General features: G+C 41.3%; 1 protein-coding gene and 1 pseudogene across 3 annotated transcripts in view; both read right to left on the reverse strand.

Annotated features, from left to right (window-relative positions):
- CTTNBP2 (cortactin binding protein 2) overlaps positions 1–15,014 on the reverse strand; it is a 154,053-nt gene that overhangs the window by 16,529 nt on the left and 122,510 nt on the right. For all 3 annotated transcript variants that reach the window (XM_068549358.1, XM_068549360.1, XM_068549359.1), the window contains 2 exons: positions 9,267–9,353; positions 9,090–9,189 (listed from right to left, as the gene is read on the reverse strand). In XM_068549358.1, the coding sequence (XP_068405459.1) occupies positions 9,090–9,189; positions 9,267–9,353 (187 nt within the window). The remainder of the gene's footprint in view (positions 1–9,089; positions 9,190–9,266; positions 9,354–15,014) is intronic.
- On the reverse strand, positions 10,601–11,257 carry LOC137768527 (hypoxanthine-guanine phosphoribosyltransferase pseudogene; annotated as a pseudogene).

Genomic DNA, 15,014 nt, shown 5'->3' on the forward strand with positions numbered 1-15,014 from the left:
GATCCCTCCTTTCATTTTACAGACCTCAGAGAGGTTAAAGAGATTTGACTCAGGTTTCAGAAATAGTGTTAAGGAAGGACCGCAATCTTGGACTTGTGAGTCTTATTTTAGGGGTCCTCACACTAAAGACGGGGGGCTGAACTGCATGTCAACCCAAAGTGAAAGATGGAAAGTAAATGGAAGATTGCTATTATATATAGAAGGCAAGTCAGTGGATAAAATGTAACTGAAACAGTGCCTGGGCACCTGGAAAGCAGTCAAATGTTGTTAATATTGTAGTTGAAATATATATATATATATACACACATATTTATAAATAATACTTCCTATATACCAATGAATAAAAAATTAAAATCACTTTTTAATATTTTAGAAGATTCTAAGATGCCCTAGTCTTAGCTAAGTTAACCTTGCAAAAAAGATTAATTTAAAATACTTGAGAGTGATTTTGTCAAGTATTCCACTTTTCACAAACACTTATGATAGTACATTATACTCTATTCCACCTCCTAGTTACTATAGACACAAACACATTTTCACTTTCAAAAGAAGTCCCTGTAAATGAATCTCTTCTGAGATTGAAATAGCTCTTCTGGATGCTATAAAGCTTTAAAAACTAGAAGACAGGAAACAAAGCCAGCCACCTCTCCACTGAGTTGTATTTGTTGGGGCTATTACACTAGTGTCTGGCGTGTGCTGCGTCCCCTTCCACAGAGCTATTTAGTAAAGAGTGCTACAGTTCTATGCTTCTCAGGTTCAAGTGTTATTTCAAAAATATGTTTGTTATGAAGTATGATAAACCTATCGTTTTTTAAAACAACAATGATAAACTAACAAATCTTTTATACCCAGTGATTTAAAAAAACAAAACAAAACCCAGTAACAACAACAAAACCAGACCAGGTTGGTCTATGTATCTGCTTTTCTGTAACTAAGGACTGAAGGTCTCCAGTTTTGCCTTGATTTGTGTTAAGTGTATGGCTAGTTCCAGCTAGAACGTGTCTCCAGGAACATGTAATTGCATCTCAACAAATGTTTTCCAGTGCCCCCTTGCTGTACATACAATGCTAAGCACTACGGCATGCTGAAGATGACTGATTCCAACTGGGGGGATGTGGCATTTTAAACTGGACCCGTTACGCGGAATGGCATCTTGACAGATCAGAAGAAGGCTTTCTAGGTTTAAGAAATGGCATAGGCAGAAGAATGGAGGCCAGGCAGAGCTCAGTCCTAGAAGGGACCAGGGCTTCAAACCAAGGTGAGACTAGTTGCAAGAGTGGCATGACAGACAGCTCAAAGCTGATACATGTGTCTAGTCAGCACAGGCTGGGAGCTTGGGTACAGAGTCACATCAGTGGAATGGAAGCCAGGAGCCCCATCTGTGGGCAGTAGGGCAGCAGGCTGTGTCCTCACTCTGGGCTACACATTACAGTCACCAGGGATCCAACCCCAGAGGTTGTGATGTAGTTGGTCAGTGCTGGGCCTGGGGCATTGGCATTTTATGTGCAGCCAGGGTGAGACTTGCTGATATGAAGTCTCAGAACCCAGCCACAAATGAAAAGTGGAAGGCCCACGATGTCATGTCAGAAGGGAGTAACTACCAGCTCTGGGGATCAGTGGAAGCCTTTAAGGAGGGGATAAACAGGATTTGACTCCTGCTTTGAGATCTCACTCTGGTGTGAAGAATTGACAAGAGAGCGAAGAAACAAGAAGACACATCTACGGGCTCTTACTGCTGAGGTGGGGACAAGAGGTAACAGGAGGCTCATCCAGGGCCCAGGCACAGAACAAAAGGACAGTCTGAGATGGAGTGAGCAAAGCTCAGTGGCTGATGTCTTGAGAGAGGGGCGGAGAGGGAATAGCAGAGACGACTCAGAAGTTCCTACCGGAGAAGAGGCCATGCAGTGAATGGAGACAGAGAGCACATGAGCAGGAGTACACTTGAGGCAGGGGAGGTGGTGACGGGTTATGCTTCAGGCCTGAGTGATGAGTGAGGCATCGCTCTTGAGATGTCCGGCAGGGGCTGGGACGAAAGCATGGAGGCAGCAAGGGAGGATTCAGGCTGGAAATAAACGAGTTTATAGGATTGCAGGAGGTCTCTTGGAAAGAGACACAAACTCATTCTCCTGAGTCCACAAGCAAGGACTGTATTGTCAGTGCCTTAATTAATCCCACATTTAATGGACAGCTTGTGTCCTAGACAAAAGGGGTGTGGGGTGCTGTTCATAACAGTTGGGTTGGGTTTCCACTTCATCTTTGTTCATCTTGGTCTCCTCTGAGGTACCAATCAAGGGTCAAACAGACTGGTTTTTTTTGGTGAAAAGCTTTGTCTTCAACGCTGCTGGCCTCATATGTTCAATTTTTTCAGTAACATCTGCTTCTCCATCTGACCACTTAAGTTCAACATCCTAAAGCAAGTTGGTCCAAATGTAAATTTCATTTTAGTTGTGAAATAGCACGTCTAGTTCAAGTTATTTAACATGGTTTCAATTCTAAAATATTAACCAACCGTAGAAACAGAAACTCATTACACCTTTGGGTTTGAAGGATTATTCAGCCTCTGATCAGGGTTCGTGGAGACATAAGATGGCCTCTCACCCCATGTTATAGCTGGAGATTCCTTTCGGCCTATTGTTGGAAAGTCAGCCATTTGGATTCCCTTTGCCCCATGCTAATTCAAAGCCCTATTTCTGAAACTAATCTACCCTTATTTTTCCCTGCTTCCAGCTTTATAGGTATGTCAGCTCTGCCCCTCTCCAGAGGTTAGTAATCTTAATCAGACACCCGCTTGGCTAGGCTCAGGGCTATAGTCCAGTTTTGCATACCCTTGTATTAAAAGTTCTGGATAGCTAGTTCTAGAGCAAGACTCATTGGCTTAAAAATAATGAACATATCACATTTATAGTTAAATCCGAACTCCTTTATGTCTAAGGTGACCCCAAGTCCATAATCTCCTCTTTGGAGATGGAAGCAGCCCATCTTTTACATTGTCCACTTAAAACAAGGCTCTGCAGGGATGACACTCTTGAGTCCAGATGAGAAGCAAGGGACAGACCTCCAAAGAGCCTCCAGTAACGCAGCGTCCAAGGAGGAAACTCAATTATGTAGACTTCAATTACATATTATTACAGTAATTCTATCTTTATTACTTCTGAAGTAGAAAGTTCTCTCAGGAATCCTAAGTATTATTTTAAAATACCAATCTAGTGTTTAATTTTTTTTTTTTACTACCACTGTCACATGTAATTTTAAAAACTATCTGTCTTGCTAACCTAACTCAATACCTTATACTGAGAAGAAATATGACCCAATTCTAATATACGTTCAGACCCTCCTTACCAAATAATGGAGCCATGTGATGTGATGGTCTCTCTCAAAAGTCAATATGAGAAGGAAGATGTTATTTTAAAATAAACACAAAATACTCATTGCTTGCATAAGTGCTACGCCATTCTTTTTGAACTGATCTTCTGTTCTACATTCTTTTCTTCACTGGCACCATTTTAGTCTCCATATAAGTTTTCGATTCTTGAAGCTGATTATTTTTAAAAAAATCTGCTACTCTTCCTTCTTGTATTTTTTCACTCATACACTTCTTTTATTCATTCTCTGTGTCTCTTTTCACTGGCTTTCTTCTACAGAGTCATAGAGAGGAACATATAAGGTAATGTATGTGCTACGCCCATTGGAAGATGAAAGTTCAACATTCTAACCTCCAGCTGAACGTAAGTAGTTTAAATCTCTATTTCTTTTTTTTTAGAAAATAAAGTTAGAAACCAGGAATAAGTTTAGAACACCATATGAATCAGTATATTCCTCACTTGGTAGTCATATGATTTGATCAGTTTACTTTCTTCGTAAAAAAAAAAAAGCAAGACAGTAGCTGATACATAATTCCTGTCCTCTAATTATTCTAAAAGCTTAAGTGGAACAGCCTAGAAACTCCTTTTCTCTGATCCAGATCTCAGCTTTCTCTACATTCTGTCCTTTTCCATCACCCTTTGACCAAAAGAAAATTCCCTGCTAGGGGCTTTCTGCACTACAAAAGAAGTGACACCACACCATCCCTAGATCCTTCCCTCTGGCTCACTTGTGATTCCCTGGCACTGCTCAGAAGCTTCTGGTGTCCCCATGTACTCAAAGTGTACGTTCTCCGTTCTCCATGATCTCTTCATTGGCCACCAGTCAGCAGCAGTGGGGCCTACTGCTATGAAAATGATGGTGACGGTGGATGGAGTTTTAGAAGATGAGGATGGACAGCAGCAAGGGAAAGGTCCAAAGCCAGACGGTAATGTTCCTGACATAACATTCAGAGACCTTCAGCGTTTATTCTGGAGCCACTGGAGTATAACAGCAGGAAATTGTCATGAGCAGTTTTTTATTCTAGGGTGAGCCCTCTGGAAACCTGCAGAGGGCTTGGGAAGGAGCGAGAGCAGAGGAAATAAGAAGGATTAGTGATGAGGCCTCCATAGGCCCTTGAGCAAGAAATGATAGGTGGTAGGGGGACTGGAGAGCAGGATGTGGAGATGAGATACAGGAAGCAGATTCAAAAGAACTCAGGACTGACCAGACGTGGGGAATAAGCCAAATGAGGGATCTATGATAAGCTCCACTTGCTAACTTGGGTAACTGCACTCAAGGTCTTAGCAGGTGAATCTTGTGTTTATATCTTACTTTTGTTATTAAAAAAAGAAAGAGGGATTTCACACATATAAATTACTGAGCCAAATACAGAATAAAAATCCTTTAATATTTGGAGATGCTACACGATTTCCTACATAAGAGAGTAGAGTGGAGATTTTTTGGCCTCAGTCTGTCATTTGAAAACTTCCTTTTTCAAATCCAATTCACTCTATTTTTATGCCCTATCATCAACTACTGTCTCAGCAACTTCTGCACTCTCTAATCTTACTTCTTTCTACCTCCACTGTAAGCAAGTTCTTCCACTTGCTGAAACTAAATATGATTAACATTCCCTTTTTCTTTGTGCATGTTACTTCTTGTATCAGGTTCATCCACTCATTCAACAAGTAATTATTGGCAATCAGTGTACAAGGTGAAATGGAAGAATAAGCTATATTACTAGCCTTCAAGGAGCTCATAACGTGTGTGGGCCAACACAAAAGCCCAAATAATACCCTCACCGCCTTGAACTATAGTTAGGTGGGGCACAGAGGTAAACAAAGCCTACTGCTGTTCATTAGAGGTAGCTGGCATACCTGGAGGGATCAGACAAGCCTTCATTTGGGGGTGTCCTCAGAGTATTTAAACAGGGGCTTCCATGTCTATTTTAACCAGTCCTGTACAACACAGTACTTTACATAGTACCTGCCACGCAGTAGTTATGGGGAGGGGGCAGTTTGTGTGCTTATTCTAGGTGAAATTTTAGAGTAATTCTAGATGAAAGCTGCAGCATAAACAAAGACATAGAGAGTGGGAAAGCAAAGGACATGTGAGGAAGAAATACTGTATTCTGCTGGAGCTTAGATATCTATTTTTAAAAAGGGTCAGATATTCCAAAGAAGATATACAAATGACCAACAGGTACAGGAAAACAGGTTCAACATCACTAACGATCAGCGAAATGCAAATCAAAACCACAATGAAATATCACTTCATAACTGTTAGAATGGCTATCATCAATAAGAGTTAACAAATGTTGGTGGGAATGTGTAGGAAAGGGAACCCTTTCACACTGTTGGTGGGAATATAAATTGGTGCAGCCACTAAGAAAAACAGTATGGAGGGTCCTCAAAAAACAAAAAATAGAACTACCATATGATCCAGCAATCCCACTTCTGGGTATATATCCCAAGCAAATGAAATCAGGATCTTAAAGAGATTATCCCCACACCTGTGTTCATTGCAACATAATTCACAAGAGCCAAAATACGGAAACAATCTAACTATCCATCAAGAGATGAATGGATAAAGAAAATGTGGCATACATATACAATGTAATGTCATTCAGCCATGAGAAAAAAGGAAATCCTGCCATTTGCAACAACATGGATGGACCTTGAGGGCATTATGTTAAGTGAGATAAGTCAGACAGAGGAGGACAAATGCTGCGTGATATCACTTTTATGTAGAATCTAAAAAGGCCAAACTGATGAAACAGAGTAGAATGGTGGTTGTCAGGGGCTGGAGGGTGAGGGAAATGAGATGTCAGTCACAGGGTACAAACTTTCAGCTGTAAGTCGAATAAGTTTCAGCGGTTAATACTGTATCTATTGTATACTTGAAAGTTGCTAAGAGTAAATATTAAATGTTCTCACTGTAAGAAAGGAATGGTAATTATGTGACGTGATGGAGATGTTAGCTAATGCTACAGTGGTAATCATTTTGCAATATAGAAGTGTATCAAATCAACGAATTGTATACCTTGAACTTACTCTATGTTGTATCTCAAAAAATTAAATTAAATTAAATTAAATTAAAAAGGGTCCGATAAGCAAATTAAGTGGATCAATGTCCTAGAATGGAAGACCCTGAATGGGACTGACGTAGTTCAGTGGGTGACTGGGGCATATGGGAGTCAAGAATCACAGAGCGCTTTTAATCAGGGCTCTGGTGGTCTGTGAAGGATGTTCAGGGAGCGCAAGAGGTAGGCAGAGCAGCCACTTACAGGAAAGTAGACAAAATATAGTAAAAGGAGGCATAAAGTGGGATGGTACCAATGCGGATGGATGAAAAAGGCACACTGAGATCCATTTGGCAGGACATGACCATGGACTGGCTGTGGGACAGGAGTGAGGGGTCCATGACTCAGAGGACCTGGGGGTTCTAGATGGTCCTAACATGGCTTAAAAATTAAGACAGTTGAAAACATTGAAACATTGACAGAACAACCTCCCAAATTTTCACTTAAAAACCAGGATGTCTGGCTTCTTCTTCCAAGTCACAAGACCGCACGTCACTGAGTCTACACTCAGCTGCTCGCAGCTGGGAGCTGCTGCCCTCATGGCGATGGAGACAGGCTTCCCCTCCTCCAGCCCCAACCAGCCTGCTTCACCCCTTAAGGTGGCTTTTTGGCACCCGTGGGCGTTTAGGTTTTCAAGTCTGCCAGGGAGACCTGAGTTCCAAGTGTGGGGTGCCAAGAGACTCACCAAACTGAGAAATTAGGAAGAAGAGTTCTTTCTAAGAAGATGCTCCCCAAGGACTCAGAAATGCTGAGTTGGTCACCTTCGCATCCTTCTTGACCTAATTCACTGTTCTCAGATTTTTTTTTTTCTAGCTCTCTAAGTTTAGAGCAGAATTCAGTCTAATTGCTATCTACTCTGATAGGGTGAGAGCACAATATTTTAATTTCTTACTTTGAAATGAAGCAAGACTGAACGTTGAAAACCATAGGGGGCTTTTGTTATAAAACTAAGGGGAGAAAAAAAAATTTTGGCAGGTGAGTTTTTGAGGAGCAGCGGTGGGCAGTGATTCGGGTCAGGTTGAGGAGCCGGAATGCCTAGTTTGAGTCCTACTCTGCTGCGTCCTCACTGCAGGGTACTTAACCTCTTGTCTCAAGTGTTTATAAATCAGGGTGTTTACAGAGTCAAAGCTTAATAAACATTAGCTAGTGTTAGTATCATCATCAGAGAAAACAGCTTTTCTCTGTAGCTTACTCTCACTAGTTTCTGGCCAAAGACTGGCCTGAGTACTAGAGCAACATTCAGATTCTGGTGGGATTTTCTTGTCCCCAAAATGTGCTTCTAGGCTTGTGGATTCCTCAGTTCCCCTCTAAACCTGCCTCTTAATTTTATTTCTTGACTTAGGAACTCCTGGTAATTTCCCTCTTCCTCAACCTGGTCACCAGCTGTCCCAGCCACAAGGTATCTCCCTTGATCACAGCTCCAAAGTTAAGAATCACCCCTCTCCCTAAAAAAGAGATTTGAATTCACATTTCAACTCACCCTTCACCCAGCTCACAGCTCCCTCCTTCACCTGCTCCCCAGGGTCCCTGCGGTTTTGAGCCTCTGGAGACCAGAGGTTGGTCCATTTCAGTTTTATTTCACTAGTCATGCTATATACTATGCAGAGTTACACTAACTCCACCTGTGCTGAAGCTTGGGGTGTTACGCTCTGGAGCCTAAGATAGAAAATTTATGAAAACTTTATATTAATAAACATGTTTAATCACGGTTCTGCCACTGCGTAGTTGTGGTAAGTTACTGAAACTATCTATGCCTGTTTCCTCACCTTTGAAATGGAGATAATACCAACTTGCATAGGGCTGTTGTGGAGACTAAATGAGTTAGTTAATGCATGTCATGTGTTTAGCAAAGTGCCAGTCAATGGCATACTAAGAATGACGTGGAGAAAGCAGTGCACCCCAGGTGCAGCAATAGGGGTGCTTTCGCTGTACAGAATTTATGAATAATAATAATATTTACTAAAAACCTATCTCCTGGGGCTTCCCTGGTGGCGCAGTGGTTGGGAGTCTGCCTGCCAGTGCAGGGGACGTGGGTTCGAGCCCTGGTCTGGGAAGATCCCACATGCCGCGGAGCAACTAGGCCCGTGAGCCACAACTACTGAGCCTGCGCGTCTGGAGCCTGTGCTCCGCGACAAGAGAGGCCGCGATAGTGAGAGGCCCGCGCACCGCGATGAAGAGTGGCCCCCGCTCGCCGCAACTAGAGAAAGCCCTCGCACAGAAATGAAGACCCAACACAGCCATAAATAAATAAATAAATAAATAATTTTTTAAAAAAACAAAAAAAACCAAAAACCTATCTCCTTATTATCACCGTGCAATTTTTAACTGCACCAATAACGCAATGCTTAGTTCTGCTAAGGTGGACTGCTCCCACCACCCCCTCCCTTGGTATCCTCTAGTGCCAGTTACGTAGTATGCTCCCAACAGATAATTTATAAACAAAAGAAGAAAAATATAGGATGTGCAATAGATGCAATGGTATGTACATGAAAATAATTTTTTGCAAGTGCTCACCTGGGTTCCCAGTTTTCATCCCACAGCTGCTCCGTAACTGAAAAGTCAACTTAAATTTATCCCCAAGCAACAACATTTATTTCCGTATAACGGCTTACTTGAAGGGCATGCCTTTCGGTTATCACAATTCAGTTTGCTGAGATGGTCTTACCGCTACTGATGAACAGATCTACTAGCTGGTCCTTGGAGAAACCAGTATCCACTTCAGCTCTCACTATTTCACAGGGGACTCCTGCAGCCATTTGTCTGTGCTGTGATAAGAGAGTGATTAGTTCTATACGCTTTTGTGTTTTCAAAGAAAAGGAGAGGGTACGTGAGTGATCCCTACCTTCATGCAGAGTGCAAGCTGATGGGCTATGTAGTCTTGCAAGCTTCCTTCTGGGCCGTGGAAAATGACATTATGATATTGCTCGACCTATTAACAAAACAAGAAGAAACCTTAGGTAAAAATGCTATGAAGGGAAAAAAGTGGTACACGAGTGTAGAATTTCCTTTCTGATTGTCACCAGCCTTTCAAAAGATTAAAAATATTATTTTAGGGGTTAGCTTCATTCATTGGGCATGTGAAGTCTTTCATTTTAAGGTGAAACACTGGCAAACATATTATTTATATAGTATTTTACATTTTATATAGTACTTACATATTTATAGCAAGAGATGGCATTGTTTTAAAGAGCATACTCCTTCCCCCTCCATTTTCTACACTGAGGTTCAGTATATTAGCTGGGAACACAATTCCTAGCATGTTTTTGTCCTCTGCAGATGTTCCATAATTTTTTTCTTTATTATCCCTTACAGATGCTCTTTAATTTGAATTTTCCCAATGCATATTTTACTTTTCAGAGGTTAAAATAGCAATGAATGTTTTTCAGGAAATTTTGGAAAATACAAAGAAAAATAAAGAAGAATAGAAATCACTGAAGCAACCACTGTAAATATTTTTATGTTTCCTTCCAGTGTTTTTCTCTGCATAGTTGATGTGTGTGTATTTGGTTTTTTTTTCTTTTAAAGAGACAGCCTTTATTTTAAGGATTTTTACATTGAAGACTTCAAAAAGTGGTAGGTTTTTAGAACTTATTGACCTGTATTTAAAAGGAACTGTTGACAAAGATTCGCCAGAAATAATCTGAACAAGCGGGAAAATACAGTTAATACTTCTGAAACCTACTAAAATAACTCCAGGACATATGGTTTATCCAACATAACGATACCTCTAAATGGTGTCACTGATATGAAACTGACTGCTTCTTTTCTAAACACACAGTGGTATAATTAACAATATTCAATCACTTCTGTTCTTTCCTGAATATATAAAAATTAAAATACCAATTAAAACACTAATATATTCTTCTCTTTCAATGTTTCTTACAGATACAATTTCAATATTTTCATTCAATAGTGGTGTGGTTTAAGAGATTTTTCATTCACAAGTCAAACAACAATCTACCCAAAGGGAACTGATAGTCTATAGGCTCATAGTGCAAATAAAGAGTTCGGGAATGCAGCAACTGACCTTTCTAAAATACAAAACGGATGAAATTCTTAGAAGATACATGTAACAAGCTCTACTAAGCAGCTGGCCACAGAACTAGAACATCTGATAATTTTCCTGGTGATTCACTGGGACTCCAGATGTCTCCAAACTCAACTTGAACCCTCATCTTAGGCTTTGTATTTTGCTTTTGCAGTTTCGCTAATGACACAAACATGATTCAAATCCTTGAGTAGTCATTATAGTCAAGGGCATATCCTACAACAAACCTGTCTGGAATTTCAAATCCAACAAAGTCTGGTCTATATGCAACACTTTGAGGGGTCCTTTTAACAGGCAAGCTTGCAACCTTGAGCATCTCTGGATTATTCTGCTTGACCAAGGAAAGCGAGGTTTGCATTGTTTTGCCAGTGTCAATTATATCTTCAACAATCAAGACATTCTTTCCAGTTAAAGTTGAGAGATCATCTCCCCCAATTACTTTTATGTCACCTGTTGACTGGTCATTACGGTAGCTCTTCAGTCTAATAAAATCTACAGTCATAGGTATAGATCTGTCACTATTTCTCTTCAGTGCTTTGCTGTAATCCAGCAGGTCAGCAAAGAATTTATCGCCCCCCTTGAGCACACAGAGGGCCACGATGTGATGGCCTCCCATCTCCTTCATCACATCTCGAGCCAGCCGTTCGGTCCTGTCCATAATTAGTCCATGAGGAATAAACACCTTTTCCAAATCCTCAGCATAAATGATTAGGTATACAACATACACCTAGGTCATAACCTGGTTCATCATCATTAACCACGACGCTGGGGCTGCGGGTTGCCATAATAGAGCCGGCTGGTGCGCGGGCTGAGGGCAGTCTGGGGAGGAGAAGCCGGCGGGGCCGAACAGGAGGCGGCGCCGCGCAGGAAAGCAGAGTGGTCCGCCCGAGCGCTCTTCGCCGCCGCCGCCGCTCAAAGCCCAGGCGCCTGTATTTGGTTTTTAAGAAGGATACAGGGGTGTAATCTTCTTACAGCTATTGTATATCAGAGGATATCTTTGTGTTGACTTTTTGCATAAAAGACATCTTCATGAGTATTCAATTCTTGTATCAACTATGTGATCCCATTCTTCTGGAAGCACTGAATTCCAGAAATCCAGGTAGAGACTGACTGATACTTTTACTTCGTGAAAATGAAAATCTCTTGCCTGGAAGCCTATAAGGTTTTAAAAAAATCTTTATCCTCACGTATAAGGATATCTCGCCTAACAACATGTGGAGATGTAGTGGGTGCTGGGACAGAAAGCCATGCCCTTTTATGTATGTCAAGGGCCATGATGTTTGGAGTAAAATGTGGAGGGGAGGTCAGCCTCCCACCTCCATGATCCCAGGGCTGAGTTCCCACTCCCAGCCCACATGCTGGGGAGAAGATTTCTTCTTGGAAAGGTCTTGCAGAAAAGCACCTGTGCAGGTGTAGCACCTACCTAACGAGTACAGTTGACAAAGCTCATATATGAGGATTGAGCCACCCATACTTAGAGTAAGTGTTAGACACAACAGGGTCTGTTCCCTCTTTATAATTTGGAATGGGACAATGTAAGAACATGTATATCTTTGTCCTACTGTTTCTCTGCTGTGCTCTGATGAGTTTGTCCCTTTTACATAACAGGGGAAGGGCACATCCTTGAGGGTAGCCGGAGTAGACTTCTATGAAGACAGTGACTATGCCCCTGGCTCCTTACAGGAAAAGGCAGGTTCTGAGATATGAAAGGAAGGCTTGAGGGAAAGCCCTTAGCATGGAAGGAAGAGGGAACTGCTTCCTTACCTGGGGACTTTAAGACCCCAGGTCTTTGGCCTCCCAGGAGACTATGACATAAACTTAGAGGAACTCCTAGAAAGTGGAAGAAAACTAGTCTTGACCACTGAGTGTCTGAAAATGAGCTAAGGAGGGAAGTGATTCTTAAAGGGGTCCCTTGATGTTGCACTTGGGACTGGGTTTTAGGCTCTGAAAGACAATTTATCTGGTAGCCACCAGTGATTTTCTCTGAGTTTAAATATTATTCCACCATTGCTAAGCCTTCAATGAAAAAGGTAAGAGCTGGATTCACACTGGGGGTAGGGCGGCAACACGGAGAGTCGTGGCTGGAAGACACATGACAGTGGCTGTAGCTGCCTGAGGAACGTCAGGATCCTAAAGCCACAGGATGAACTCAGCAGTGGCTGGTCTGGGCTGTTTTCCGTGGTACTGAGAATCTGTGAGCCAAGCAACGGTAGAGATGCCGGCCAGGACCAAGACTGGGACACGGCCTCTTCCAGAGACATGGGAGAGATAGTATCCTAAAAAGTTCAGTTGACGTTCTACTTCTTAGACAGTGAGGCCATAGAGCCATAAGACTTCAGGGCTAAGTTATTATTAAAGAAGAATTATTAAAGAATAATATGTTCTCATTTGTACCTATGTGATGGGGAAGCTTGGGGATACACAGATTATACTTTTCATTAAAAAATGTTGCCCAGATTTATCTAGTTAGGGCCTCTTTCTCCCAATTTTAAATGCAATATGGTAAATCCTTTTGATATGCACAAACTTTTTTTGGCTTGGGAAATTTTTCTTCCGTTATGTTTTTGTTAATTTCTCCTCTTCTAGTTCTAATTCTAAGGAACACCTACAAGGCTTAAGTTCCCTTGCTGTTCTCTGTAAGGACATCTGTCCCCTTATCTCTTCATTTCTCTCTCTCTGTCCTTCTCTTCTGCATTCTGGGAGTGAACTCCTCACGTTAGTCTTTCATAACCCTGAATGGAACATTCATTTACCATCTCACTTTTGCTCTCTATGATCTCAAGGACAATTTTAATGATGCCATTGCATTTTTAGTTGTTCTTATAGTTCCTTGCTTCATCCGTCTCCTTTCCAACACTCTTCCTTTTAAGCTTAGCCTGCACTCTATCATGGCTTTCTTGCCCTGCTTTCATAGTCTATCTCCTTGCATTCTCTAGAGAATGAACATAATTTTCCAAACTTCTTTGCTCTTTAAGTTATTCTTAACCTGTGTTCTTCTGAGTTTTCAGAAGGATAACTCTGTTCTGTTCTGCAGTATTCTTCCATAGGTATAATGTTAACTTGCCATTGGTATTCATATCCTTTGAAACCACAGGAAGAATTCTGCAGTAAAGCAGGATGCGTGGACCATCACTGATTTTACTCGCTGTCCACTGATTTTCCAGCTGAATTCCTGCCTTAGGTCACTGGACAAATGGCGGGCTGGTGTCTATAATTTCTAGTTAAACTCCAGGATCCAGTACTGGCTGCAGTGGACGGAACTCCTGCTGTCCGCCTTGGCGGACAAATGCATGAGATGAACTGCAGTACCGGAAGCAGGATGCTCTGGTACCCGTCCCACCGAGAGTGCTGATATAATATACTTCCTGGATGCAGCACGGTCTCACCAAAGCCTGCCGACTTCCTGCTCAGGGATTTCTTGGATCCAAACTCTGAATGGCTGTGGAAGGACCTGTGTTGACAGGGGGTAGAGGATAATATCATGGTGCAGCAAAAAGCAGAGGCAGTAAAGGATACATGCCCAATTTTCTAACTGCTGTAAATCTTGCTTCTTTGAATCATTGGTAAGATGGTAAGAGAAAGATAAAAGTGTTTTCCTACTAAATCTCAGGTAGGCCTCAAATAAAGTAAACCCAACACTCTCTTGCCCCTAAAGTTAGTGAAATTTTTTTCTAGATTCTTGACAAAGGAAGACCTCAGTTCTAGTTTTCTCTGTTATTGTGAAGTTTTATCACTTTTAAAAAGTACTTTAGTGGGAACTTGTGTGTTAGGTACTTGCCAGGTACAATTTTAAACCAGAAATCTTGAGCTCTCCAAATTAATCCCAAACTGCCATGACTTACAGTGTAGAAATTCTCTCACAAGGAATGGATTGTTTCACACCAGTGGAACAGGATACAGCTTTTCAAGATTTACTGAATATTCCAGCCCTGAGATTTTCAACTAGCACTGCTATTTAGTCCTGTCTCACTTTTGAAAACACGAGTGCTCTTTATAGCCATCGTGTCAAACTGCCTACATTTTCTTAAGATTGATTTTGAAATCATATAACAGCAAGAGACCCAACTTCATAGATAAGCTGTCTTCAATTCCAACACCTCATTTTTTCTCAGATTGTCGGTTCTCAGGAAAGACAGGAATTTTAAACATTCCATTTAAAATTTCATTGAAAGGCCATTCACCAGCAGTAAGCATTTCTGTTCACACACTCTATTATCCTTTCTGGAATAAGGTAAAATATAAATAAATGAATTCAGTAAGTAAATCACGGTAAAAGACTTCCCGATCATTCAGACATTCTAATGCATGCATCCTATTAGTAGGTTTCTCCTCATTTCAGGCATTATCAATTTTTTGTTAATGGTATTTTGTTCTACCTCATCAAATGATACAGTTGTGTTGGTTACCATTTAAGATCTGAACAAAAAATTAATTATGGAAGCCTTTTGCTCTACTGAGACTGGTGCAAACATGCAAAGCTATGCCAAGAAAACGTATTTACCTGTTCTAGTGCTACCATATTATTTCTCCAAATAGCAAGAT

This window comes from Eschrichtius robustus, chromosome 8, assembly GCF_028021215.1.
Source record: "Eschrichtius robustus isolate mEscRob2 chromosome 8, mEscRob2.pri, whole genome shotgun sequence".
Lineage (NCBI taxonomy): Eukaryota > Metazoa > Chordata > Mammalia > Artiodactyla > Eschrichtiidae > Eschrichtius > Eschrichtius robustus.